The sequence below is a fragment of the Bufo gargarizans genome, chromosome 6 (assembly GCF_014858855.1).
Source record: "Bufo gargarizans isolate SCDJY-AF-19 chromosome 6, ASM1485885v1, whole genome shotgun sequence".
Classification (NCBI taxonomy): domain Eukaryota; kingdom Metazoa; phylum Chordata; class Amphibia; order Anura; family Bufonidae; genus Bufo; species Bufo gargarizans.
The window spans coordinates 361,789,600-361,817,310 of record NC_058085.1 but is presented as its reverse complement, the minus strand read 5'-3'; the positions used below and the strand labels follow the sequence as shown (position 1 = coordinate 361,817,310).

General features: G+C 45.5%; 1 protein-coding gene across 2 annotated transcripts in view; it reads left to right on the top strand.

The window, feature by feature from the left end:
* Positions 1-27,295, top strand: part of NCAPD2 (non-SMC condensin I complex subunit D2) — a 39,551-nt gene extending 12,256 nt beyond the window's left edge. For both annotated transcript variants that reach the window (XM_044299296.1, XM_044299297.1), the window contains exons 17-32: positions 12,282-12,366; positions 12,806-12,939; positions 13,019-13,151; positions 13,947-14,031; positions 14,123-14,275; positions 15,022-15,197; positions 15,270-15,375; positions 15,463-15,586; positions 15,672-15,827; positions 22,319-22,496; positions 22,575-22,669; positions 24,685-24,765; positions 25,109-25,292; positions 25,632-25,755; positions 26,459-26,596; positions 26,713-27,295. In XM_044299296.1, the coding sequence (XP_044155231.1) occupies positions 12,282-12,366; positions 12,806-12,939; positions 13,019-13,151; positions 13,947-14,031; positions 14,123-14,275; positions 15,022-15,197; positions 15,270-15,375; positions 15,463-15,586; positions 15,672-15,827; positions 22,319-22,496; positions 22,575-22,669; positions 24,685-24,765; positions 25,109-25,292; positions 25,632-25,755; positions 26,459-26,596; positions 26,713-26,798 (2,038 nt within the window). In that variant the 3' untranslated portion in view covers positions 26,799-27,295. The remainder of the gene's footprint in view (positions 1-12,281; positions 12,367-12,805; positions 12,940-13,018; positions 13,152-13,946; positions 14,032-14,122; positions 14,276-15,021; positions 15,198-15,269; positions 15,376-15,462; positions 15,587-15,671; positions 15,828-22,318; positions 22,497-22,574; positions 22,670-24,684; positions 24,766-25,108; positions 25,293-25,631; positions 25,756-26,458; positions 26,597-26,712) is intronic.
* The last annotated feature ends 416 nt before the right edge of the window (positions 27,296-27,711 follow it).

The window sequence follows — 27,711 nt, the reverse complement described above, 5'->3', positions numbered from 1 at the left end:
TCATGTGGATATTTGATTATAATCTAACTATATACAATCATTAACTACTAAAGTACCTTATATGTATTCACTTACTGGTGTGACAGATGGTTACCTCATAATATACACACAGATGCCACATGCTAATGAGCTGATTTGAGTCCAGCATGATGTCATTGAGTCCAGCGTATATTTAATTCAGAGCTATAGCCACTCCACTGCTGCTGATTCATACGGAAAAAAACTGTTAATCAGCAGCAGGTGGGCGGGGAGAGTCAGGAGCTCATGAATATTCATGACTCATCATTATCAGCTGGAGCTTTTCAATACAAGATGTTGGCAGATTGACTGGGTCAATTAAAGAAAGTGACCCAGCATTTTGCTAGCAGAATCAGTCACTTATTTATGTTGCCCTTAGGACACAATAAAACTGGTGACAGGTTCCCTTTTTAAATGTGTTGTCTCATTTCAGCAAATGGCATTGATTGTGTAGAGCAAGTTAATACAAGGCACTTACTAATGTATTGTCCATATAGCCTCCCTTGCTAGCTGGATTATTATTCCCCCCCCCCAATCACATTATATATACAGCTTGTTTCCATGGTTATGACCACCCTGTAATCCATCAGTGGTGGCTGTGCTTGCATGCTGTAGGAAAAAGCACCTGGCTGTGTATGTTCCCATTGTCCTAGCCACCAGAGAGGCCAACACTTTCCCCCTGACCCATGTGACTAGGACCTCCCATCCAGGACCAGAAATCTGAAGAAAGAAAATGGTTCCCACACCTTGGTTCAGGTTTCCTGTCCTCTGGATAGGAAATACCAGAGGAGCTCTGGCTCCTACTGTTGCTTAGGTTCCTTTATGGTATAGTAGACCCAGACCTCCCCAGGTGAGAACCAATCCCTGGCGGCTTCAGTTTTCTTGGGAGCCGCTGCCTGAGCCTGCTCTTCTTCCTGCCTCATTTGGGGAGCTGCTGTGGCTGTCTTTCAGGCTGCTCCCAGTCATTGCTGCAGGGTGCCTGGCATCCTGCTTCCAAGATGGCAGAGCGTGCTTCTCTTGCATGTGCTCAGGGATGGCCCCTTCCAGCTCATTGATGTCATTTACAGTCGCTGGAAGTGGTGTGGGCATCCTCATGCGGTGGATTAGGCATTTTTAGGTCTTGGTCTATAGGAGCCAAGGCGCGTTTGATAAATTTGGCAGCAGGAGAAGGCAGCCAGACTTGTGTGCACACTAGTGCTGTGCAGGATCTGGGTTTCCGCCAGCATGTCGGAACCAGGTGCTGAGGGATGTGCTGGAGCCCTCGAGGCCCACAAGCCTGGTATTGGTCCTGAGGAGTGGGGAACTTGCCTTTTTTTTTTTTTATTGTTGTAGGTAGCAAAAACACCAAAAATCATCTGGAAAGTCTAAACCTAAAGAATATGGAGGATGTAGAATAGCTTTTGCAGCTTTTTTTCCCTTAACCAAATCATTTTTATTGATTATTTATAATAAACTTATCTAAAAGTGCATTGTCTCCAATAATTAGACTGAAAATTTTTCTATAATCAGAAGACATTATCCAATGACAAAGGGATCTTAGCAGGATACAATGTACACAATCAAGAGCAGATAATATTGCAGACATATAATAGAAGTCTGAGCCCCCCATGAACATGAGCGCAAATGCCTCTACCCTATCTTAGATCACAATAGGAGTATGCGACAGCCATTCATTCCACAATGTCTCAAATTTCTGAGGACAATCTTCACAAACGCTCTTCTTTCCATAGTCAACATGTCATGTACTTTCTGCACAAATTCACCCATTGTTGGTGGGCTCCCCTGGATCCACTGCTGTGCCACCAATTTCCTGGCCACATATAGCAGTCTCCCCACTGCTACCTTAACTAGCGCATTCCCACCAATCTGACACATAGCCCAACACACATCTTGGGGTCCTTTTGCAACCCAATTGCCAAGTTGTTACTAATCGGGGTCACCACCTCATCCCAATATCTACCTATCGCTGGACAAGACCAAAGCATATGCAACAGGTCCGCTCCCTCCTCCGGACACTTGTCATCAGACCTAACACCAACCCTCTGTAAAATACCAGCATTTTGTATAATCTATGAATGATAGAGTTGTGACAATTTACCCTGGTCACTTAGGGACACTTTAGGAACTGCCTCTAATATAGCCTCCCACTGATCTTTGGAAATGGCTCCCAAGTCGCCTTCCCCTTTCATCTGCGTCAGAGGGAACCCAGCTAAAAAACTTGTCCAGCAATAGAGTATATACACCTGAGATATCAATATTCCATTTTGGCAGAATGAGCTTATGTACCACATCCATTTTGGCTATGAGACATCCTTTCCTCACTGTGACATCATAGGCGTGCCTTAATTGTAGATACTGATAGAACCACACCTTGGGGACATTAAATTCTTGCTGCAGCCCCTGAAATGATTTAAAGAGGACCTTTCACTACTCTACAAACGAAAAACTAACTATACCTGTGGGCAGAGCGGCGCCCAGGGGTCCCCCTGCACTTACTAGTAAGTCTGGGCGCCGCTCCGTTCGCCCGATATAGGCTCCGGTGTCTGTGCTCCCTCTGACTGATTTCTTGTAGGAGGCGTGTCCCTTGCTGCACTGCTGGCCAATCGCAGCTCATAGCCAGGCGCTGCGATTGGCCAGCAGTGCAGCAAGGGACACGCCTCCTACAAGAAATCAGTCAGAGGGAGCGCAGACACCGGAGCCTATACCGGGCGAATGGAGCGGCGCCCAGACTTACTAGTAAGTGCAGGGGGACCCCTGGGCGCCGCTCTGCCCACAGGTATAGTTAGTTTTTCGTTTGTAGAGTAGTGAGAGGTCCTCTTTAAACATGTCTCCTTCCAGCAGTTGACCTATCCTTAGCACCTCACGGGATTCTTAAGTCCTGACAAAGATGTAAACTCTGGCAATAAACTGTTCCATATTGGGGAAAGCTATCCAACTCTTCCCACACCTCCTAAGCTGTTTAACTTTTGCCCCCCCCTCCAGTATACACAAGGTCCCGACTCCCCAACCAGTGCTGCAGTATCCTGCTTGTCATATCCGGAAGCTGATAATCCATCCAGCCCTTAAAGTGCTGGCACTGAGATGCCAAAAAATAAAGCCACGCATTTGGAACTGCCAAGCCTCCTTCCGTCTTGGGGTACTGCAACGTCTCCAACTTAATCCTTGCCTGACCACGTTTCCAAATAAGGTCCCTTTTGCAGCCTCTTATGATAAACCACGATGTCAAGCGTGTATAGATAAGTTGGTTATGGAGGAGTCTCACAGCTTATCCAGAAATATTAAGGCCTTGGTACAGTCAGAAGTTAAATCTTCTATTAAATCTCTCATTCGGAGTCGCCCATGGTCTACCTATAATAAGGACTCTGATTTTCTGGGGAGGATGAGGATAGAAAATCCGGCCAGGCCTCATCAGATGAGGATTCAGTGGGGACGGCTTTTTCCACCTGAAACTACCGAGCCTCTATTTAAAGCCGTTAAAACAACCTAAATCTATTGCTGAACCGGTTTTTGAAGGGTGACAGGAGAGATGGGGATAAATTTCCTAAAAGATCTGGAGATTTTTTTGTTTTGTTTTCAAGCCTCAGGACACCTCTTAATAGACAGGGCAGTCCTAACAAGTGAATGTGCACCTACACTGACTGTCCAGACTTATACCACTACACCAGACATATACCACTCACCTAGCAGGGCAGCGCTAACAGGGTGCACCAGGACCCATTGTAGCTGCTCAAACTTTGCAGACCATCCACCCTATGGCTCAATACAAAGAGCATTAGGACAGATGTAAAGTGGATTAGATCTGCATATGTCAGTCCCTGAGCTAAGTGCAGCAATATTTATAACCTGGTTGCTATAGGCTACACTTACATCAGTGTGTCACAACACTGAGTGATGGCTAGCAACAGGCTACTAGTCAGGCCTTCAGAGTGTCGGATGGCTTGTTACCTCATCCCTCTCCACATCTAATTCCCTGTATGCCTGATTTTATCTATTACCCCTTTCCACTGATTCTAATAAAATTGTTATTTTCATTTCTAACGTTCCTTCAGGCTGAGACTTAAAATCTCAGGACAATAGACTAAAGGACAAACAACAATGATGCCAGATCTCAGGGGGGGGGGGGGGAGACTGTCATTTTCCCCCAGCCTGGAGGTCCATTTCTCAGAACAAATGGATCCTAATTGTGATAGGAATTTCATTCGGAATCCATTTTTTCCTCATATACCAGATATTTTTTTTTTTTTGCCCAGGCGGTTTGTCCCAAAAATCCAGAAAGAAATGCTTTGAAGTTAGAAGTCTTCTCCCTCTTGAACAAAGGGGTAGTTTGCCCAGTTCCCAAAACAGAAAGGGGCAAAGGGTTTTATTCCCTTCTATTTTTGGTGAAGAAACCAAATGGAACATTATTTTTATTTATTTTTTATCTTAAAAAATTAAACAATTCTCTGGTCTACAATTTTTTTTTTGTATGGAGACCATAAAATCAACTGTAAATCTCCTCTTCCAGGATTGCAGGAGGGCAAGCTTGTATTAGAGACTAGGAAAAATAAATTAAATTCCTCTGCTCCACTTTGAAAAAATCATACCCGATTCCTTCAAGTTAGCATTTTCTTAAGAATTCACCTGGACTCTCGTCTGCAAAGTATTCTGCTTCCAAGGAAGGAGTCAATCAGGGAACACGTTAGTTACTTTATTTTTATTATATATAGCGGTACTATATTCCGCGTCGCTTTACAGACAAGGGCATCCGACTGTCCCAATGAGGCTCACAATCTAAGGTCCCTATCAGTAAGTCTTTGGAGTGTGGGAGAACCCAGAGGAAACCCATGAAAAAACACGGGGAGAACATACAAATTCCATGCAGATGTTGTTCTTGATCGGATTCAAACCTAGGACTCCAGCGCTGCAAGGCACCAGTGCTAACCTGGTCAGTCTTTCTTACCTACCAGTGTACTTTCAGGGAAGCAATGGCGGCACTTGGGCAGATGATCTCAGCGATTCCAGCAGTACATTATGCACAGATCCACTCCAGAGAGCTTCATGCAAACATTCTAAAATCATGATACGGCACCCCTTATTCCTTGGCTCGGAGTTTCTGGGGGGGCGTGTCCGGATGTGGAGCTGAGCGGACGCCTGCCGCGATAGCTCCGTGACCGGCGGTACAAGTAGCGGCTCACAGCGCAGGACAGTGTACCCTCACACACCTTAATTTAGCAGAGGGACTTGCCGAACCTCCCCAGCACCTGACAATATGGGCCGTAATAGAAAAAAAGAGGACCCGCCAAGCAAAATCGCGGCGTTCAGAGCCGCAGGAGTAATCAAAGATGGAGCTCGTTCCCTGCACCATGAGGCACCGGAGGCAGGACATTCAGCCGAGACACCTGCTAGGCGCACAAGAAGCGCAAGTGTTGGAAGCCCATGGAGAAACTCTCCCTCCTCTCCTGTTAACCCCTCACCTTCCAGTCTGCAGCATGACCCACTGCCTGCCAGTTGTAGGCACACTTCACAAAGATCAGCAGCTCCATCTGCTGGTGAGAATCAGTTTTGGCACACAAGTGAATGTAACTCGCCCTCTTCTTTCACTGCTACTGGTGGTCAATCTGCCCCTATTACCGAGGCCACATTAAGATCCTTATGTGACCTGAGGCAATCCTATACAAAAGGACATTTCCACCGCATTTTCTGCATTGCAAAAAGATATAAGCCAGATCGGGGAAAGAACTTCCCACATTGAACAAAAGATGGAAGAATTCACCAACGCCCACAACCATCTAGTGGACGCCTATAACGACGCGGAGGATGAAATTTCTGCCTTAAAACCTAAACTAGCGGACATCTAGGACCGTTCAAGGCGCAAGAACTTAAGATTTAGAGGAATTCCAGAAACCGTCGACCCTGACCCTATCAAGGACTTCCTCACAGATTTCTTTGTCGCTCTGGTGCCAGAAGCAGAACAGAAGGATCTACTAATTGACAGAGCGCACAGGATCCCCAAACCTAAAAGCGCTCCTAACGCCGCTCCCAGGGACATCATCGCTGTGCTTTTTTACCACTTCAAAGAGTTAATCCTCAAAGCAGCAGACCCAAAACAAGATCTTCCAGATCACTTCAGAAATATATTAATATTCTCCAACCTCTCTGCAGTCACCCTAAACAGACGCAGGGAATTCTCAACCGCTACTAAAATCCTCAGACCACAACATCCCTTATAAATGGGGGGGTATCCGGTGAAACTCCTAATCTTCAAGAATAGGACTCGCGTAATCTCCTCTCCCAAGCGACACCATGAAGATCTCCAGAAATGGTCCCTATCTACGCTGGACGAAGACACCATCTCGCCACAGAAGAAAAGACCTACCCTGACCAAAGAGTGGACCGGAAACCTCTCCTTGGACCACTCCTATCCTCCTGAAGGACATATCCTTTCTATTGTGCAGGGTCACTAGACGGCTATAAATGCTTTACATTCTGTACCGCAGGTTCTCTACGGAGATAACTCTCCTGCTTCTCTAACACCACCCCCTGAATACCTGGATAATTTTTGGTATCCAGTTGGTTCTTTGAACCGGACTCTGTTTCTATTTGTTATAGATAAAGTGATTTAGTTTGGTTTTACTTTTATCTAGTCCCTTACCCGAACCTCTTTCTGATTTCCTTTTATTCCCATCCCTCTCACCACTGTTACCACTTAAGTGACAAGTGAAATTGTTTTTCCTGTATCTGTGTGCTTTAGGCTGAGGAGCATCTGCAGTGTTTCATTAAAGTTACCTGCTCTTGCTCTGCAGCATATTGTATAAGTTACTGTATTACCTAATCTGCACCCTTTCATTACTGGTGATGGTCATAAACAATTTCTTCGATCAATGTTAATGGACTAAACAGTCCAATTTAAAAGATCCTTACTTTGGAAGGAAGTAATTTCTCTCAAAAGTGATGTGATCTGTATTAGAGAAACCCATTTAAAGGCGTCTGATACGTATAGGCTTAAGCACAAGAAATTCAGTAACCTATTTGTATCACCGGCTGTGAACAAGAAAAGAGGAGTAGTCATTGCTATTAAGGACATCCTCTCTTTTACAATAATTCGAGTGTTAGTGACAGTGAAGGAAGATATGTTATTTTAGTGTGTAACATCAATAATACCCTATATACATTAGTCTCCCTATATGCACCAAACACAAACCAGCTTGCATTTATAAAGGAAGTGTTAACGTCTGCCTTATCCATTAAACAAGGATCCTTGGTTGTGTGCAGGGATTTTATTTTACCTCCTTCACCAACAATTGATAAATCAAACCACATCACCTTGTTCTCCCAATGTTACTTATAGTAATGTTCATATGACCTGCTCTGTTAATTGCTAGGTTGATAATGATGGCAACATGCAGAGTTTATAATAAGATTTATAATGATGGTTAATACTATAGACAAAACATACAATTTGTATTCTGTATGTAACACCTAACTGTTCTTCTGAAAACAATAAAACATATGTATAAAATAAAGATCAGAGTTTCCACCTTTCTTCAAAGACAAGACTCTCCCTTGTTGTGGTGGACAATTCTGAAGAATCTATCCGCAGGGGTTCCATGGACATTTCTAGACCCAACTATAATTACCACAGACGCGAGCCCTTGGGGTTGGGGGGCCAGCTCCCAGTAACAGGTGCAGGCAGGGGAGATGGGACTTGAACACGAGGAAAGCATCCTCCAATTTCAAGGAGTTAAAGGCAGAGATGGCACTGAAGTTGGCTATACCAGAGGTAAAACACAGGCAGACTGTCTTCTATTCCGACCATTCTACAGCAGTGGCCTACATAAACCGTCAAGGGGGAATGAGATTCCCTTCACTTTTACTTCTATGCCAGAAGATCTTTTATAGAGGAGAGGAGGCTTTTTCTGTCCGCAGTGCATATGAAGGAGAACGTCAAAGCATATAGTCCAGAGGTACGGTCTTCCCACAGTGGACCTTTTTGCCCCAAGAGCCAACAGAAAATTAGAGGGGTTCTTCTCCCTAAACCATTTGGGCGGCCGGTTAGCAATAGACGGGTTAGCACAGGATTGGAGCCAGGAATTGGGCTATGCCTTCCCTCCATTTTTGCCTTATTCCCCAGGTATTAAAGAAAATAGAGAGGGGGGTCTCGGTTCTCCTGATGGCTCCAATGTTGCCGAAGAGGTCCCTGATACTCCAGTCTGCTAAGGATGGCAGTAGAGCCTCTGTGGCCCCTAACGTTGAAGGAGGATCTTCTGTACCAGGCTCCGCTAGTCCTTACCCAGCCCAGAAATTCGCCATCTTTCGGTGTGGATTACCTTCCTACTCTTCAGCATAGTGGAGACTACTTTGGATACTTACCTCAAGAAAATATAACCAAGTTTGGAATGGTTTTTTTTTTCAGCCTTCTTAGGACATCGCCCAGACCCCTTTTTAAGTCTCCTGAAATGGCAAAGATCCTAGAGTTTTTATAAACGGGGCTAGACAGTAGGTATGTACCGATACCGGACATTTGCACAAGTACTTGTACTCGTGCAAATATCGCCGATACCTGATGGCCAGGCAGCGGCGGGTCCTGTCGGCTTCCGTGCGGCGGCACTCCCAGCTGATTGGCGTGGGGGCAGGACTTGTGTGGCGGCTTCCAAGTCCCATGCGGTTGCCTAGCACTGGGAGGAAGTTAAAGCCACTTCCTCCTAGGGTTGGGCGATTATACCGGTGTTTACGATATACCGTGGTATTAAAAAAGCGGCGATATCGCTGTTTCCTAATTACCGCAGTATTTTGTGACTTCATCAAAGCGGTTATGTACGTTAACCACTTCAAAAGCCTGTGTCTGCGGCTCCCCGCCCCTGCATCATTACATACCAATTGCTTCCTGCAGCGGCCGACCAGGCTCCTCCTCTCTTGCTCCTATGGTGCATCCTCCGCCCACCGACTTCTAACGTCAATCAGATGACGCCCAGGCTGAGCAGTACAGGAGAGAGTGGCGGGAAAGGCAGTCAGAACCCCCACAGAATTCACGCCTGCGGAGAGAGACCCTATATATTGCAGCTGCTGGACAGGCAGCTATTAAAGGTGTAATGTCTCTGCCTATCAGATTACCCCAATTATGTCTTTGATATCATCCAACCCTACTTCCTCCCAGTACTCTGGTGCATCCGCATGGGAAGGATTACAGCAGGCCAGGAGGGTATGGTGCATGAAATGGAGGAGAAATTCAGTTAAAGGGAACCTGTCACCGGGTTTTTGTGTATAGAGCTGAGGACATGTGCTAGCGGCCATCTAGTAACCCATCAGCAATACCTAGTCCTCATAGCTCTGTGTTTTATTGCGTTTAAAAAAAAATATATATATTTGACCCATATGCAAATTAACCTGAGGAGTCCAGTGTGAAGGAGCCCAGCACCGCCCCACATCCTCAATCTCCTCCTTGCTCCCCGACATCAAAGCCAGAGCGCTGTAATCTCACGATGTGTGAGCTAGTGCATGCGCAGTGTCAGTGTTCCTTCCCTGTGCTGGCATCAGCCTCAGGGAAGAAACTGCACATGCGCTAGCTCGCGTATCGTGAGATTACAGCGCTCTGGCTTTCTGACGTCTGGGAGCAAGGAGGAGATTGAGGATGCGGGGCAGTGCTGGGCTCCTTCACACTGGACTCCTCAGGTTAATTTGCATATGGGTCAAATTGTTTTTTTCTACACAATAATAGAACACCGAGCTATGGGGACTGGGTATTGCGGATGTGCTAGCGGCGATCTAGCAACCCATGTCCTCAGCTCTATACACAAAATCCCGGTGACAGGTTCCCTTTATTCCCTTTAACTTCTCTCCATTTCATGTTCAAACAGTGAATATAAAATACGGAGGGGGCGGGGGGGTATATAATTAGTGATTCCCAACCAGTGTGCCTCCAGCTGTTGCAAAACTACAACTCCCAGCATGCCTGCACAGCCAAAGGCTGTCCTGGGCATGCTGGGAGTTGCAGTTTTGCAACAGCTGGAGGCACACTGGTTGGGAAACGGTTATATGCCAATTAACCCTTGTACAAAGGAAAAGTAAAGCAGTTGTCCATAGCAACCAAATTCCAGCTTTAATTTTTTTCTTTGCTATCAGCAACTGCGCTGCTATTTCTCTGTACAAGATTTGATAAACTTCCACTATGACTAGATTAAATTAAAATTTGCTGTAAAAACATTACCACACCATAATTGGCATCGGTGAGTACTTAAATAAAAGTATCCGTACTCGTACTGTCTTTAAAAAAAAATGGTATCAGGACATCCCTACTAGACAGGAATCTTAAAGCATCTACATTGAAGGTCCAGGTAGCTGCTTTAAGTTATTTCCTTGATTCCAGATTAGCAGATCATCCATGGATTATAAAATATTCTTGTCGGCAGCATCAAGAATGGGCCCTTCTTTAAGACCCTTGTCTCCCCCTGGGATTTGAATACGGTCGTTCCAGTTTTATCACAAAAGCCGTTTAAACCATTAACTGAGATTTCTATTAATATGCTTACTTTCAAAATGGCCTTCCTTTTTAGCTATAACCTCTGCTAGACGGGTTTCAGAAATTCAGGCCTTCTCTGCCTTCCCTCCCTATACTACCATTTTAGAAGGTGATTATTAGACTGCTTTCAGCCTAAGGTGGTCTCTGATTTTCATAGAAGTCAGGATGTGATTCTTCCCTTCTGTCCAAATCCAACCAATATGTTGTAAGAAAGATTCCATTCCCTGGATTTTACCTAGACTCTACATCCACTTGGAGAATAGATGAGAATCTCCTTATTCAGTTTTTGGGTAGAGCTAGAGGTCGCAAAGTCTCTACTAGTGTTATTGCTAGATGGGTTAAGAATTCTCTTTCCCTGACTTATTCTTCCCTTAGCCGGACTCCTCGTTCGGGGCTTTTTCCACTAGATCTGTGGCGGCCTCTTGAGCAGATGCTTCTCTGGCCCAGATATGCAGAGCTGCTATTTGGAGCTCTCCCCATAACTTTTTTTTTTTACATTAGACTGCATCTTGACTCAGATGCAGCCTTTGGGGGAAAAGTGCTATAAGCTTGTAGTTTATTCTCTCATGGGTGAGGGGAAAACAATTACTCTTACCGATTAATTTTTCTTGAAACCCATGACTGCACCCCAAAAACTTTTCCTGAGATGGGTGCAGAATGGGTTTCAAGAAAAACAATTACTGGTAAGAGTATTTTCCTATAGTGTAAGCACGTCCACCACTGCTGGATTACAGGGTGGTCGTAACCATGCAAGCGAGCTGTGTATAATGTGATGGAAAAGTGAATCCAGCCAGCAAAGGAGGCAATATTGGATAACTAGGGATAAGCAAACTTCTGTTAAGTTCAGCATGCAAGGTTCGGGTTTATCTAAGAATTCCATTATGGATTCCGCTAACTTATGGCCTGTGGTAGCAGAATACATAACTGAATTCTTAGATAACCTGAACCTTATACACTGAACTTGACGACAGATGTTTGCTCATAACTTATGATAATACATTAGTAAGTTGCTTGTATTAACTTCCTCTACACTATAAATGCCATTTGCTTAAGTGAGAGGACCCCTTTAATGACCAGATACTTTTTAGCAATTTTATTTTTTCATCATAATTTTAATTGCCCTAAAGGTGCCCATACACCTCCTGTAGCTGTTGGTTGAATGATTATTCAGCTGATGGCTATCTTGACTCCTAAATATACATGCACAGCGGAGCATATATGGGTTGTCAGTGGGGAGACAAAAAATTGGCTGATCTCATGGTAAAATATAAGGATTGTACTAAAACTAAATATACCCAATCCTTCTCTTCCCCAGCTTGAAGTGAGTTGGCATCTCTCCATACACATTACAGTCCCAGTGTGAACCTCTGGTTCAGCCTCTAGGGACATTAACTCATAATTGTCATTCCTTTTTACACTACAAGTGGGGCTTCCACAGGACCAGTAAGTTGCAGGTGAATACAGCTCCCTTTTGTGAGTTTAGTCGCTGGCAGCGATTGCCACGTCTAAGTGAGACAGTGGAGTTGCGGCATACTCGATACTACCTAGCACTCAATAAGTGCTATGTAGAAGAGAAGACAGAAGTGGTTAGAAATTGCTTCTGCCTCTTCCAAATGGTCCCTGCCTCTATTGTAGATTGCAGCAACTTCAGAACCAGGACCTGTAAAGTATTTTTGGTCTTGAATGGGTTAATTGCTCATCAGGGGAGGATTTGCCTTTTGTATTATAAAGGATTTGAGTCTCATCATGGCCTTTTACATCTCTTCAGGGTGAAGGCTCAGAATTTGATTCAAAATCTGTCTTTGCTTATGGTCGACTCATCTGCTGGAGTTATCCAGTCTCTGGAGGAGATAGTAAGTATTCTGAGTTAATATATTGCACTGGTTTTTCCATAATGTTTAACTAATAAGTCATTGAGTTGTCATAAAACTGACATGTCATAAGGACATATCCAATATTTAGATTGGTGGGGGTCTGAGTGCTGAGACCCCCCACAGCTCACTAGAACGAGGAGAGGGAAGCACTCTCATATCGTGCTCTCCTCACTGTAGACTTTCTGTGCTCTACCGTGAGGAGAGAGCACAATATGGGAGTTCTTCTCTCGCCTTGTTCTACCAGTCAGTGGGGAGTCACAGCAATCTGACCCCCACCAATCAATGTGTGTGTATAACATGACCTGCAAAACTTCAGTGACCCTTTTAAGTAACCCTGACCTTTTAAATGTCCCTTTTCTGAAAGATTTTAATTATTTTTTTTTTTATTTTTTTTTGCATTTTACTTCCTTGCACTAAGGTTTTGGAGTTTGTACAAAAAGGGGAAATTCGCCCCTCTGTGACACAATTGCTCTGGGAACAATTTACCCTGAAGGTGCCTTGTACTAACATAGAACGTCGTGCTGCAGTTATGATGTTGGGAATGATGTCTCGGTGAGTCACAGGCCGCTTGAAATTAACTTGGTGAGATCTAGAAATTGCATCTTGTTTAACAGCCTTCTGTTTATTTAAGGGGCGAACCAGAAATTGTACTTAGTAACTTGGATACTCTGGTGACTATGGGTTTGGGTCAAGAAGTACAGAAGGATTACCAGCTGGCTCAAGAAGTGTGTAATTGCATCTTGAAAATCACAGACGGCCAAAAGGTTTGTGTGCTTGGCTGTTTGGGGGGGGGGGGGTTTGCTGTAATTGGAATCAAATTGACCAACACTCTGCCTTTCCAAATAACACAACATCTTGTGTGCACAGAAAGCCAATTTCTCTATGTATTTCTATGGGAGCCTCAATGTCGGTCTCGTACGAAGAAATAGAGAATCAACTGACTTCCTGTCCTGTGCCATTTGGAGATCAGAGTGTTGGTCACACGACAAAGGATCACCTTCATTACAGTTTACTTCATGTACCTTTCTTTAAAGATGACCTTTCACCAGAATTAAACTTCCAAAGTAACTATACAGGCATGTAGAGCGGCGCACAGGGACCCCCCTGCACTTACTGTTATACCTGGGCGCCGCTCCGTTCTCCCGTAATTGCCTCTGGTATCTTCATAGTTAGGCTCCACCCAGGGGAACCTGCCGTCGGCTCATTCTCCCAGGCTGTAGCGCTGGCCAATCACAGCGCTCAGCTCATAGCCTGAGAGAGAAAAAAGCCTCTCAGGCTATGAGCTGAGCGCTGTGATTGGCCAGCGCTGCAGCATGGGAGAAGGAGGCGCCGGCAGGTTCCCCTGGGTGGAGCCTAACTGTAAAGATACCGGAGGCAATTACGGGAGAACGGAGCGGCGCCCAGGTATAACAGTAAGTGCAGGGGGGTCCCTGGGCGCCGCTCTACATGCCTGTATAGTTACTTTAGAAGTTTAATTCTGGTGAACGGTCCTCTTTAAAGTAGTGTTTTGGAAAGACTATCACATTATGAACTCATAAGAATGTTTGTTTTCTTTTCAGTCCACTCTTGGGAAGAAGTCACCACCACTTCGTCTTCCAAGGGACCATTGTCTTTTCCAGAATCTAGCTGAAGCTGTGGTTGGAGGTGAGGGCCAAATGGCATTTAAATAAATTGCATTATTTTTGCTCTAATGGTTACACAGATTTATTTAGTCACCATGCTTTTGTGTTTTTAGGGATCACTCAGCAGAATCTGCACTGGATATCCTTTAAGGAGATTGTGATTAAGCTAGTGTTTGAGATGGGGGAAGAACCTGAGGAAATTGGTGCAGACATCTTACACAGATGCAGCCAACAAGTCCTCCAGGAACTGAACAACCAAGGAGATGGTAAGCTCAAGGTTAATACTTTGATATGGCCAAATAACTAGTAGACTGTGACATCTGTTTCAGCAGTGCTTTGAATGCCACATGTAGTAATAATCCCGGAGCATCTATTGATATGACGCCTGTGCCATTCATTTAGTATTCCTTCTAGTAGTTCTAAATAAACTGCTAGGAGTTTGCACTGAAGGTCCAGTTGCGGAGGTTTCCCTGCACAGTCCATGGCCTAGTTTGCACTTCATTGATTTGGTCAGTGTTTGTGAGCCAAAACAAAGTGTGGGTCAACAACTGAGAACCGGTGCAAATCTTTCTCTTGTACCTTTATCTCTTTGTAGGCTACTGATTTTTGGCTGATGTACGAACTAGACCTAACACTGGCAACACTGATTGGATAATGTCACTGTGCAGGGACCCCACCCCCAACTGGTAACACCCATCTGGAACTTTATTGCAGCTAGCTAACAATTCATCTTTAAATTTTAGAAGCACTAGTAAGCACCATGGTCATAAGACTAGATGTTCCAGAACTATTGCAAGGGTGTGCCAGTAGTTACTAAAACATACCTGTCAGGAGAAGTTACAGGTCCCATTCAGATCCAAAGACCATTCTTTTAGGGGGGGGATCAGAAGTTTACCAAAAAATAGGCATGTCTCTGTGAATCTTGTGCAGCAAATAATCCCTGAAAGGGTAAAACTTAATAAAAAAAATAAAAAAAAGTTAACCCAATAACTGAACGCTGTGCCATCCTTAGCATCTACCTTACCGGCGTTTCTGCTCACCCACCTGCTGTCCCTGGCTGGAGATGTTGCACTGCAGCTTGTAGTCCACTTGGAGTGTACAGTTAGTGCAGAGCTGAGGGGGAGGAGAATCTTGAAAGAAGAACAAGAGGCAGAGAAATTGGGAAAGAACAAACAAAGGAAGAGCAAGGTACGTTCTGGATACTGGTTATTTTCTTGCCTAAAATGAAAGTGCTTGCAGTAAGTCTTTTTATCTGTTTAGGGGAATGAGAGTATGGAGGAGGAAGACCTGGGTCTGGTTGGTGCTTCTGCTGATGATGCTGAAGCTGAGCTCATACAGAGAGTTTGTGACAAAGAGCTGCTTAATGGTAAGTGTGAGACATAAACTTAGCTGCTACTAATCGCTGTCATATCTATACAGCCATGTGTATCATTTTTAATATCTTTTGCAATAGGTCAGCAATACCTCTCTGCATTTTTGCCTCTTGTTCTCCGGGTTTGTAAAAATTCTGGGAAATACAATGACCCTGCCTTGTGCACAGCAGCCACTTTAGCACTTACAAAATTTATGATGATCAGGTAACTTTTTTATTTATTTTTAACTTTTTTTTGGCTTTTTATTTGGGTCCTAATTTTTCTTTTTATTGCCTCAATCTTCCTCCAGCTCAGACTTTTGTGACTCTCACCTACGTCTTATCTTCACACTTTTGGAGAAATCGCCACTGCCAGCAGTTCGATCAAACATCATGATTGCTTTAGGAGACCTCAGCATCCGGTTTCCTAATCTTATTGAACCATGGACGCCTCATCTCTATGCCAGGTAAATGACCTGTAATTTTAGATCTAGTAATGCTCTGACTTTTGGCACCTGATATACTACACGGAGAAGGAGCTTTTCTCAGTGGGTGTCTCCTTCTCCCTGGTGTGACAGTCCAATCGTTTCACAGCCAGGGACAAGACTAGCTTTTGTGATGAGATTTGGTAAATCTTGTGAGAACAGGCTATGTAAGCGAGGACTATGTTATACATAACCTGTACTCGTGAGAACAGCAAGTCTTATCCCTAGCTGTGAAACTGTCCGCAGCCATTGGGTGGCATCACAGCCAGGGAGAAGGAGACGCCCACTGAGGAAAAACTGATGTCTCCCTGTATCGATGCTATTAATTAGCATATCAGGCGCCAAAACCAAACGGACAACAAAGCGGCGCAACATAGGAGCGGACATTAAATGAAATGGTGAGATGGCATCTCCTGGATTACAGTATGGTATTGCTTTTATGAAGAAACTGGTTAAAGGGCCTATATATCTAACCAGGAATTTTATGATAACTAAAGTACAATTGTTAACAATTCATTTAAAACGGGTGCACAACGTTTTCTGGTTGGGGGGCCACATTGTTGTTTTTTTTTTTTTTTTTTGCATATTGAACACACAGTACATACGATTTAATGTCTAATTACAGTTCCAGGACTCCCATCTAGTGGAAGAAATACATTTTAAAAAAATTTTGTTTTGTACTTTCCTTTAAAATCTGTTTCTCTTCTGTTCATTGGTGGACACAGGCTTGACCATAGGTATAGCTCCTGCCATTTGGAGGCAGACACTAGGCTCAAAAGTGTGAGCTCTTCCCTCAGGCTATAGCCTTTCTACAGGGACTAAGCTAAAACAGTTTGTGCAAAAGTAGTAGAAGCAAGAAAAAACAGGAAACCAAACTATGTACAAACCCAGACCACGTACATAGTTTTCAAATCTAGTTTTCTCATCCGTATCATTGGGGGACACAGGCTTGACCATGGGATGTTGCAGAGCAGTCCCACGGGTGGGTCATAAACTAAGAAACCCTCCGGCCAGTCAGAACCACTGTCTGCAAAACTCTACGCCCCAGAGAAGCGTCAGACGCAAAGGTGTGCACTCTATAAAACTTGGAAAAAGTATGCAAAGACGACTAGGTAGCCGCCTTGCACACCTGAAGGGCCGAAGCCCCATGATGCACTGCCCAAGAGGCCCCCACTGCTCGTGCAGAATGAGCAGTAACCCAGAAGGGTGGGGGCCCGATCAATGATGCGGTACACTTCTACAATGGCCAAACAAATCCATCTGGAAATAGAAGCTTTGGACGCAGCCAGCCCTCGTCTCGAGCCCCTCTGGAATGACTAATAGCCTGTCTGTCTGAAAGATGACGTCTGAGACAGATGCAAACGTCTTGTACCAAATCCAGAGTGTGGACCGACTGCTCACGAGGATGAGACAGAGCTGGACAAAAGGAAGGTAGAATGATCTCTTCATTGATTATGGAATGCTGACACAACCTTTGGAAGGAAGGACTGAACAGGGCAAAGGACTACTTTATCCTGATGGATGATCAGGAAGGGCAACAGACCGGAAGAGCCGTGAGTTCTGACACCTTACGGATGGAAGTGTTTGCCACCAAAAAGGCCACCTTGTAGGACAGGAAGTGCAGGGACATCTACTGCAAAGGCTCAAACGATGAGGACTGGAGAGCGCTGAGCAACAAATTAAGTTCCCAAGGATTCAACAGAGGACAGTAAGGGGGCACAGCGTGCACAACCCCCTGCAGAAAGCAAAGCCAAGTTCTGCTGAAATGCAATGGAAAGAGCCAAAACTTGCCCTTTGAGAGAACTGAGAGCCAGACACAAGTCCATGCCTGACTGCAGGAAAGACAAGAGTCGTGGCAATGCGAAACGAATGTGAGACATCTGGTGGCATTTGCATCAACTAAAGTAGAACTTCCAGGTCCAGTGAAAGATCCCGGAGGACAACTGCTTCCTAACACGAATCGTGGTCTAGACCAGTGTTTCCCAACCAGTGTGCCTCCAGCTGTTGCAAAACTACAACTCCCAGCATGCCTGGACAGCATTTGGCTGTGTGGGCATGCTGGGAGTTGTAGTTTTGTAACAGCTGGAGGCACACTGGTTGGGAAACACTGGTCTAGACAACAGGATCTGAGAAAACCTGCCGCCCTGGTGGTTAAGGTATGTGACTGCTGTGGGGTTGTCGGACTGAACATCCCTGGAGACGGTCTTTCCAATTAAGCAGAGAGACGAATCGCCCGCAATTCCAGAATATTGATTGGAAAGAAGCTTTTCTCGCATAACCAGGTGCCCCAAACGGAGTGTTTGTCCGGGGGCAAGAATACCTTGGCCCGATGGTGTCAAGCAACATGCCCAGAAACCTCAACTGCTGAGATGGGTGAAGACATGAATTTTTGATAGGTTCAGATTCCACCCAAAGCTGTCCAGGGTGTCCAGAACGATGCACAGGCTGTCCACCGTTGCACGGAATGACGGACCCATGATCAGGATATTATCCAAGTAAGGAATCTCCACTGTTCTCCTGGCATCGAAAAGAGACATCACATAATATGGCTTGGAGCCCTGTTGGCAGGGTGAGGCTTGAAGGATGGCTTGCGCTTCCAATCTGGGGCAGATTTGTCGGCTGGCCGCTTGGAGCTGGAGGAACTCCAAGAGGTCTGTGCTTCTTCGACCTGTTGAACTGTGCCCTGTTCTGTGGTAAATGGGTGTTATTTACCACTTGTACAATCGGAGATAATCTCATACAGACGCTTGCTGAAAAGTCTACTAGTAAGGGGAGGGCCGTTAAGGCTTGATTTAAAGCATTGTCCGCCACCCAGCAAGAGGGCCAAAGGGTACAGTGAATAGCCACCAAAAGTGCTAAAGAGCGGGCTATAAGCCTGGCCACGTCCAGAGAGGCTTCACAAATGTAAGAACTAGCGTGGGAAAGCTGCAGTATAATATCTGAAAGTTCCTCCGAGGAGTCCCCAGAGGTGAGGCCCTGATGTTGTTTGCCCACTCAGTCATGACAGAATACTGGTTATTCCCACTCGAACCCCCCCCCCCCCTTCTCTCCTCAGGCTGCCTCCCATACACCATCCTGCCTCTTACTCCCCCTCCAACCTTCTTCCCTTCAAATAAGACACCGACACGTGGATGGAATAAATTGGCCACAGCAGCCTTTTATTAAACAAACATACATATAAATTAACCTAACCCAGGGGGAGGTCCTTGAAGCCCGAAACCTTGGAAACCATGCCAGGGTGGGCCGACCTTACCTCCAGCCGTTGCACCTTAGCTCGGAAGCACCACAGTTGACTCACCCCAACAATCCCGCGACAGCTGCCAACCAACCATGGGAGTCCAGCCCCCACCGTGGGGCCCCTCCCATCCTCGTCCTCTGATAAACCCACCGACTCCAAGGACCTCCCACCGCCACCAAAGCCTAGGTTTGAGGTTAAGCCTTGGCGTCCCTCCACACCCGCACCGCAACCTCCATGCCCTCCTGTAAGGCCAAACTCCACATGTCTATACCCAGCGTTATTACTGCGCCAATAACCGCCAACACTCTTCTCCAGCTCCCGGTGCCTGACCGCCAACGCCCCATTCCGAGCCATAAACCTACCTATGAACCTATTCGCCTTCACCCGCGCCTTATTCACACCCTCAAACAAGCGCGCCCCCCTCCAAGTCATCCGCGGCACCATGTCCGACCAGACCGTCACCATGCCCGGGTAGAGGGACCACAATCTGAGCAGATCAAATTTAACATCCCTCACCAACTCCCGTGAAGGACGCGCACAAAGATCGTTGCCCCCCACGTGCAAGACAACGTCAGGAGCCCTATCCTGCTTCACAAACCGGTAGAATTCCGGCAACATTCCTTTCCACATCATGCCCCGCCTGCCAATCCACCTTACCACAGCCTCTTCTCGCGTGAAACCGAGCTGCTGACCATCCGGCCGAACTGCTGCACGAAGTGCTCCCCAGAAAACGTAGGAGTGCCCTAGCACCCAAACCCCTGTTTTGAGATGCAGCCCCTCAAAACAAACACACACCTCACCTTTTGCCCGGTCATCTAACCGCGCCTCCCCCGCTCCGCCGGCCTGAGTCTGCACTGATACGCTGGTAGCCCGCACGTCCGGTACGCATCGCCCCCCCCCCCAAGCCGGCAGCGGTGACAGGCCCCCCGCCCCCCAGCTGGCTGCCAGACCCGCCAAACCCCCCAGCAACTGCCCTAAACCTCTGCTCAAATCAAGGTGAGCCCCCACACCCAGCCCCTGCTAAACTAGCCCCCAACTGTACTAATGGTCCCCAAGGCTCATTCTTAGCCTTGCTAACCCATGTGGAGGCAAAAAACAGGGTGGTCCGAAAAGGAAGCCCCATCAGCCATAGGTAGGGTGGTATGCTTAGCCAAGCATGATACCGGAGGATCAACTATGGGAGAGGACGACCACTTTTTCGTCAGATCCTCTGGAAAAGGATATAAAGCATCTAAGCGTTTTGTCAAAGAGTCTGTCAGGGAATTTCCACTCCTTGGAAAGGGAGGAATCAAAATCCGGGTGGTTGGGAAAACATTTTGGCGAGCGACTGGACCGCCTGAAGGAAAAACTAGAGCCGGCAGATGATGGAGCAGGAGTCTACAACCTGTAAAGTTTTTTTTATAACCGCTGCAATGAAATTGTCTACCATTAACAGACAGTTTGGAAGACTGGTCCTCAGGTAAGACAGTCAGCATCTGACAACTTTTCCTCAGAACACGCCTCTTCTAACGGGAACACGTCGAAGTGAGACAGTGGAAACTGGGGAAGCAGACGCCTTTTCGAGGAGAGGGTGGTCTAACCTGTTTTGTAGGACGGCCGCGATGGAAATTTAGCAGAGGGGTCTCCAGAGTCTGACTGGTCAGAAGGTGGCTGTGGCCAAACGCCCCAGTATTTCCACAATGGCCTTGTTGGAATGAGAAACGTCCTGTGCTATCTTCGCCGGGGAGCCCGCCCACTCCCGTTCTACCATGGGCTGTGCAGGAGGGCGTCTGAGTCAGAACCACTTGGTGGTGGAGCAGGCCATGAAGAGCAGAGTGTATCTAACTGACCACATTTGGAGCGACAAGAAGCGCAGGCAAAATGGCACACAGAAGTCGCTGCCTGTTTTGGGCCCTGAGTTCTGGGCTTGGACATGGTGAATACCCTGTAGTGACAGGCACGAGAGAAGGTAGGGAGGTGGGTCAGACCCTGCAGGAAGTGAAGGGGTAGCTCACCCAGCCTGTGTCCCTCAATGCAGCACGACCGAAGGCATCCCTGAAGAGGATCAGCCTCCCAGACATCTGCAGGGGTCCTCCCGAAGCAGAAGGTGGGTGTGGCAGAAGAAAGAAGCGCAAAAAATTCGCCCAATGATGGGGGAGGGAAGGAGGAGCAGGGAGAGATTTCATGCCCCGCCCCCACCATTTAATTCCCGCCTCCTGGGAGCTATATGGAAGATGGCGCTGTCCGGCCCAACCGTTCCCCCACTTATAGGAGCGCACAACCCACAGATCTGGCTGAAGGGTAGGTCGCAGGGAGGTTCCTCAATTAAGCATGGGCCTAGCGGGGAATGGCTGGGGCGACTGGAGAACTAGGAGGAGAAATGCCTCCTGGCCCAAAGCAAAGACCTGTGGGAGGGGTCTTGTAATTATGTGGTTCATTCCTTAACTATCCGAGAGGGGGTTGATTGTAGAGGCTTGAAGCTGTCACAGGAGAACATGCATACCTGTCTGGTGACTTATTACCACCCGACACTGCCCCTCCCCTGCCGTGCCATCATTCTGTGGGGAGCACCGCTACACCGGAAATGGGGTAGGGGGGCTTACCGCAGGGCAGCCATGGTGACCCGAAGGCTGGAGGGATACAGAGGATTTGGAAACCTTTTGGAGACCCTCTGATCTTCCGTCTCCTGGGTGGGGACATGGGTAGCAAAAGGCTTCCTGTGGCCCAGCTAACGAGGAAAAAAAGAGGAGGGAAAAAAAAAGCAGACCTGCGAAAGCAGGGAGGTCTGCCTCCTACGGACACTAAGCTAAAAACTATTTTAGCTTGGTCCCTGTAGGAAGGGTATAGCTGGAGGGAGGAGCTCACACTTTTGTGCCTAGAGTCCGCCTCCTAGTGGCAGCTGCTATACCCATGGTCAAGCCTGTATCCCCCAATGATATGGATGAGAAATACATGTTAGCAGCCACAGGACATGGAAGTACATGTCTGTTACCAGATGGTTGGGGGCTGCACAAAATGGTATCAAGGGCCTCAGGTTGTACACACCTGCTTTAGAAAGAAGTTTTTGTTTGATTTCACAATATTATGCTTCTGCCCTAGGAGCCTCTTTTGACAAGTTTTACTAAAGATTGGAAAAAATAGCGCAGCTTGAAGTCCTTCTTATATGCATGTTCTTTGCTGGAAATTGTACATATTGTACGTACTGTCTATAACCTATTTAGAAATTGATGTTCGTTTTTCTCCGCGTATACTGTAGGCTCCGGGATGAGTCGCGTGATGTTCGTAGGACCTCCGCCATTGTAATGACTCATCTGATTTTAAAGGACATGGTGAAGGTTAAAGGACAAGTCAGTGAGATGGCTGTGCTGCTCATAGATTCAGACCAAGAAATAGCCTTGCTGGCCAAAAACTTTTTCACTGAGCTATCAAACAAGGTAACCTGAGCCAGGTTCATATTCGTACAGAAAGTGAAAAGTGAGATTATTTCCATCACACTTTCACCTGTTTTCTAGGGAAATGCAGTGTACAACCTCTTACCTGATATTATCAGCCGTCTATCAGACCCAGACTGTGGTGTTGAGGAGGAAGCTTTTCACACAATCATGAGGTAACTGCTTAATTGGGCTGATATAAAATGTATTTTTACCCTAGGTATTTAATAGATCTCGTCTGGTAGGTTACTGTTATAAAGGCCTCTTAAGGGTGTATTAGACACCCCGATCACGCGTATGATTGTCGGGAGAAGCGTTCCCTCCTGACATGTGCCTGCTCGCTAGCAATTACATGCAGCGATGTCCTCTGTAGCTTGGGGAGGAGCGATCGCTATGCCATCGCTCGTCCCAATGCTGTACAGTGGTTTGCCGGCGGCAGAGCCCTATTAGACGGCACAATCTGCTGCTGGCAAATCCTGATCTTTCAGGTGCTGAAAGATCTGGATTGCTGATGAACGGGCGTTAGGTTGCTCATTGTGCAGTTGGCAGCAGTATTACCTGCAATATGATTGCTAACAAGTGTTCATATGAATGTTTGTTGACATTCATTGGTCCGTCCACCTAATACACTAAAAGGTGTATGTCCTTCCAACACTTCCTGCTGTAACTTCATTTTGACGTCTGGAGGATGTGGGATGAGTCATTGGCTGTGTCTCAGTCTGCAGGTCTCTCAGTATTTGGTTAGACGATTCCCTTGTTTACATGTTTGTTGCAGACTGTCCATTGATTCCACAGTACAATAGAAGCCCATTCATTTAGTGTAAAGAATCCACAGGATGCAGTGTCACTTTGCAAGAATGCTGCATCATAATCTATGTACAGATTTGTAGGCCAGTTATATAAATCTCGCCTAATGGAATATGTCATAAATAGGGCTGCATGATATATCGCAAAATTAATCGAATCGCAATAATCGGCAAATGCGATTTGGCCGACCCGAAAATACCGCGATTATATATCAAGGGGCCCCGCGCACATAACTGGCTTTGTGTGTAAAGTATTTTACTACTGTGTAAAACAATCTCTCTCCTATTGATAACAAGTCCAGCCTCTGTACTCACTGTCACGATGAATGCACTGCAGCGAGCTGGCCGGCCGGCGCGTGACTTACGTCACTTAGTAACGCTCCTGCTTCCTGCAGTGCATTCCTAGTGACAGTGAGTACAGAGGCTGGCCATGTTATCAATAGGAGAGAGCTTGTTTTACACAGTAGTAAAATACTTTACACACAAAGCCAGTTATGTGCGCAGTTTAGGACACATAGGGCCATGAGGGGGACCAGCATAAGATGCTATATGTGCGTCTTATGCTGGCCCCCCTCATGGCCCTATGTGTCATAGCACACATCCCCTATAACAGTGCCCTCCACAGATGCCCCCCCATAACAGTGCCCTCCACAGATGCCCCCCCATAACAGTGCCCTCCACAGATGCCCCCCCATAACAGTGCCCTCCACAGATGCCCCCCCATAACAGTGCCCTCCACAGATGCCCCCCCATAACAGTGCCCTCCACAGATGCCCCCCCATAACAGTGCCCTCCACAGATGCCCCCCCATAACAGTGCCCTCCACAGATGCCCCCCCATAACAGTGCCCTCCACAGATGCCCCCCCATAACAGTGCCCTCCACAGATGCCCCCCCATAACAGTGCCCTCCACAGATGCCCCCCCATAACAGTGCCCTCCACAGATGCCCCCCATAACAGTGCCCTCCACAGATGCCCCCCCATAACAGTGCCCTCCACAGATGCCCCCCCATAACAGTGCCCGCCACAGATGCCCCCCCATAACAGTGCCCTCCACAGATGCCCCCCCATAACAGTGCCCTCCACAGATGCCCCCCCATATAACAGTGCCCTCCACAGATCGCCCCCCCCCCCCCATAACAGCATCATACCCAGCCACGTCAGCGGCTCATATGGGAAAATCCAAGCAAATAGACCTCTAGCACAATTCCCTTAAAATATCGCATCGCATATCGTCATCGCAATTTTTAGGGCCCTAATCGCAATCGCACAAAATTCCCATATCGTGCAGCCCTAGTCATAAATGTCAGAGAGGAATTCCTATTTAAGGAGCTTTCCAGTTCTACAGCTGTGGCTTTTATGATGTTTGCCTCTTATTTCTTTAGACATCTCCTGTCATACATCACCAAGGACAAGCAAACTGAGAGTTTAATAGAAAAAATGTGCCACAGATTCCGTACAGCCAGGTAACTATATCTCGGCGCAATTCTCCAGCTGTGGTCATCTTACCACTCTGGCTAAAATCTACTTTTTGGATCATGCCTCTACTTTTTTTATTTATCACTATATGGTTTTTGTTCTCTCCAGCTTTTGTAGTTCTAGAATTTTAATACAAATCCAATTTTAGTAAATTGTCTTACCACATATTTGAGTGTTTGAGGCGCAGTCTAACAATTACCAGTCTAAACAGTTTGTAAAAAAAAAAAAAATATATATATATATATATATATATATATATATATATATATATATATATATATATATATATATATATATATATTTTTTTTCTTCCCCTCCTTCTCCTTATAGGACTGAGCGTCAATGGAGGGATCTTGCCCATTGTCTGTCCCTCCTGCCTTTCTCTGAGAAAGGTCTTGGTAAAATGCAAGACTGCTTTGACTGTTATGGGGACAAACTGAGCGATGATGCTGTATACAACTCCTTCCTGACAGTTATAGGAAAGATGCGCAGAGGAGCAAAACCTGATCTCAAGGTAGGAAAGCAGAAACCGAAGACTAACCATCTCCCTTCTAAAAATCCTGAACATTTAAGGCATAGCTACAAAATATGCCTTAAATGTCCCACATCAAGAATAGGTCCCTGTCTCGTGCTACCCTCGTTTTCTCTGCTCAGAAATTCAAACACAATGTGTACTAAGATGTTGCCATGGAAAGTGTAAAAAACGTAAAGATCCCTGGCTGCTGTATGAATTGGAGAAGGGTAATTTCTCTCCTCATCTTAGTGATGCTAAAACTTGTCTTCAGTAGTTTTTGTAATAATAGAAATATCTATTTTAGCTCATGCTCATTAATATTTTTCCTCATTAATGCAGATTCAAATTGACGAGTTTGAGCAGAAGCTCAGTGTTTGTCATAGCAAAGGCTTGGAGAACATGGATGAAGAGATGATCCAAAATGGAGAGGTCCCACCTTCAGCTGTCAAGAAAAATCCCCCTGGTAAGTAGTAATGTGTCAGTTGAGCAGCTTGCAAGTTTCTTGGGCTACATGAACAAGACAGTGAAAAAACATCAGATTTATATTTTTTTGGACTGCCATCACATCAGAACCATTGCACGTCTCCACACGATCATGCTAGGAGCATGCGGTGGTGATGCACTTAGGAGTGATTGCCTCTGCGTGTGCAAGTTGATAAGGTGATTGTTTTTAGGGAAATAAAAACCAAATTACAGTTTAGGACCACTATGGGGGGCATTTACTGCCATTGAGTTGCTATGGGGGACACTGCAAGGGGTTGGGATTTTATAAAAAAAAAAAGCCAATGAAATTCCAATTTTAAAAGCCAGAAGTTGGATGCACAAATATTTGAAAAATGGCCATGAAGAACTGAGTGTTTATTTTGTTTTTGTTTTAGTTTTCTCCCCACTGTTGTGTGCATGTAGCCTTTGGTTGGAAAAATAGGTCTTCATTTTTCCCGGAATGGTGCCACTTTTAGTCTATAGCCCATGACATAAAGTGATGTGGCTTCTATTAGTCCTAGTGGCCAGTGAAGGATTTTGTTCTTTTTAAATATAGATATTGAAAATTAAAAATAACATCACCAAAAAATGTTTAACATAAAAACATGATTTAAACAATCGTTAATCCTTCTAATGACACGGCTGATCTAAATTCTAAAGTTGTGGTCACGTTTCCTTTCCAGGTAAGAGACGTCCTCTTAAGTCTGTAAACAAAGCTTCAAAAGCTACTGAAGAAACAGAGTTCCAGACTCCGAAATCTCGCGTCCCCAGGAAGAATCTCAGGAAGGTCACTGTGACGTTCTCCAGTGATGAAGAGTCTGGTGAGTCTTCATTTTAGAGTGAATGGGATTTTGCAAACCCTTATTTACACTGCATGTAAAAAAAAATTGTTTTGTTTCTTCACTTGCCCACCCTTTTTTTTTTTTTTGCTTATCAGATTTGGAAGCAGAATTGAGTGAAGCAGAGACTCCCAAAAATCCTACCCCTATCAGACGTACATCTACACGATCCCGTGCCCGGTGACCTGACCTCTGGGAGCCTCATGTGTAAACTGTGTAACTGCTATGTCTTTTTTTTTTTTTTTGTAATATGTGCTTCTTGTATAATAGTCTTATTAAAACGTCACTCTGCCTTTTTATATTTTCTGTGTGCAGATTGTATTTACAAAGTCTTGTAACTTTATTGTATATTTCATGTATTAGAACTGTATTGGCCCCACTGAGGGAAAATGCCCGCCAGCTCCCAGCCCTTCTTCCTAGATGGTGCAGCTCTAAAAAAGATCTCTGCTAATGGACATTTCAGCCCATGTTTTGTACTATAAATAAAGTATATTCGAAAAAATGTTCCCAGTCCCTACACATTACAATCAATTTCAGATAAATATATATTTTATAATTGTATTTTTATTGAAATACAACAAAACAATTGTTTCAACTGTATGCACAATTGTACAAGGTAAAGTGAGGCAAGTCATGCACGACATGCAACAAGTGAACATATACTAGGACTTCGCATTCTATGTGAATCAGACAAGAACCCATAAAGAGAAATGAGAAACCTGCGTCTTGTATCACTTCTCAGATGTATATAGAATAGAGAGTGTGTATATATATGTGTGTGTGTATGTGTATATGTATATGTATGTATGTATGTGTGTGTGTATATATATATATATATATATATATATATATATATATATATATATATCATATAATCCATAAAAAGATTCAGGCAGCACTCCCTTTAGTGCAGAAATAAATGCAGGTGCCCGCAGTGGTCCCTCGATATGGGACAAATTCAGTAGAGAAGGAAAGTCCGCAGCACTCCTTTAAGTAAAAAAGTGAATTTTATTCACACATGTCAGACAACGTTTCGGTCCTCTCACAGGGCCATTTTCAAGTCAAGTGAACAAAAAAGTGCATAGTGCAAAAATAAA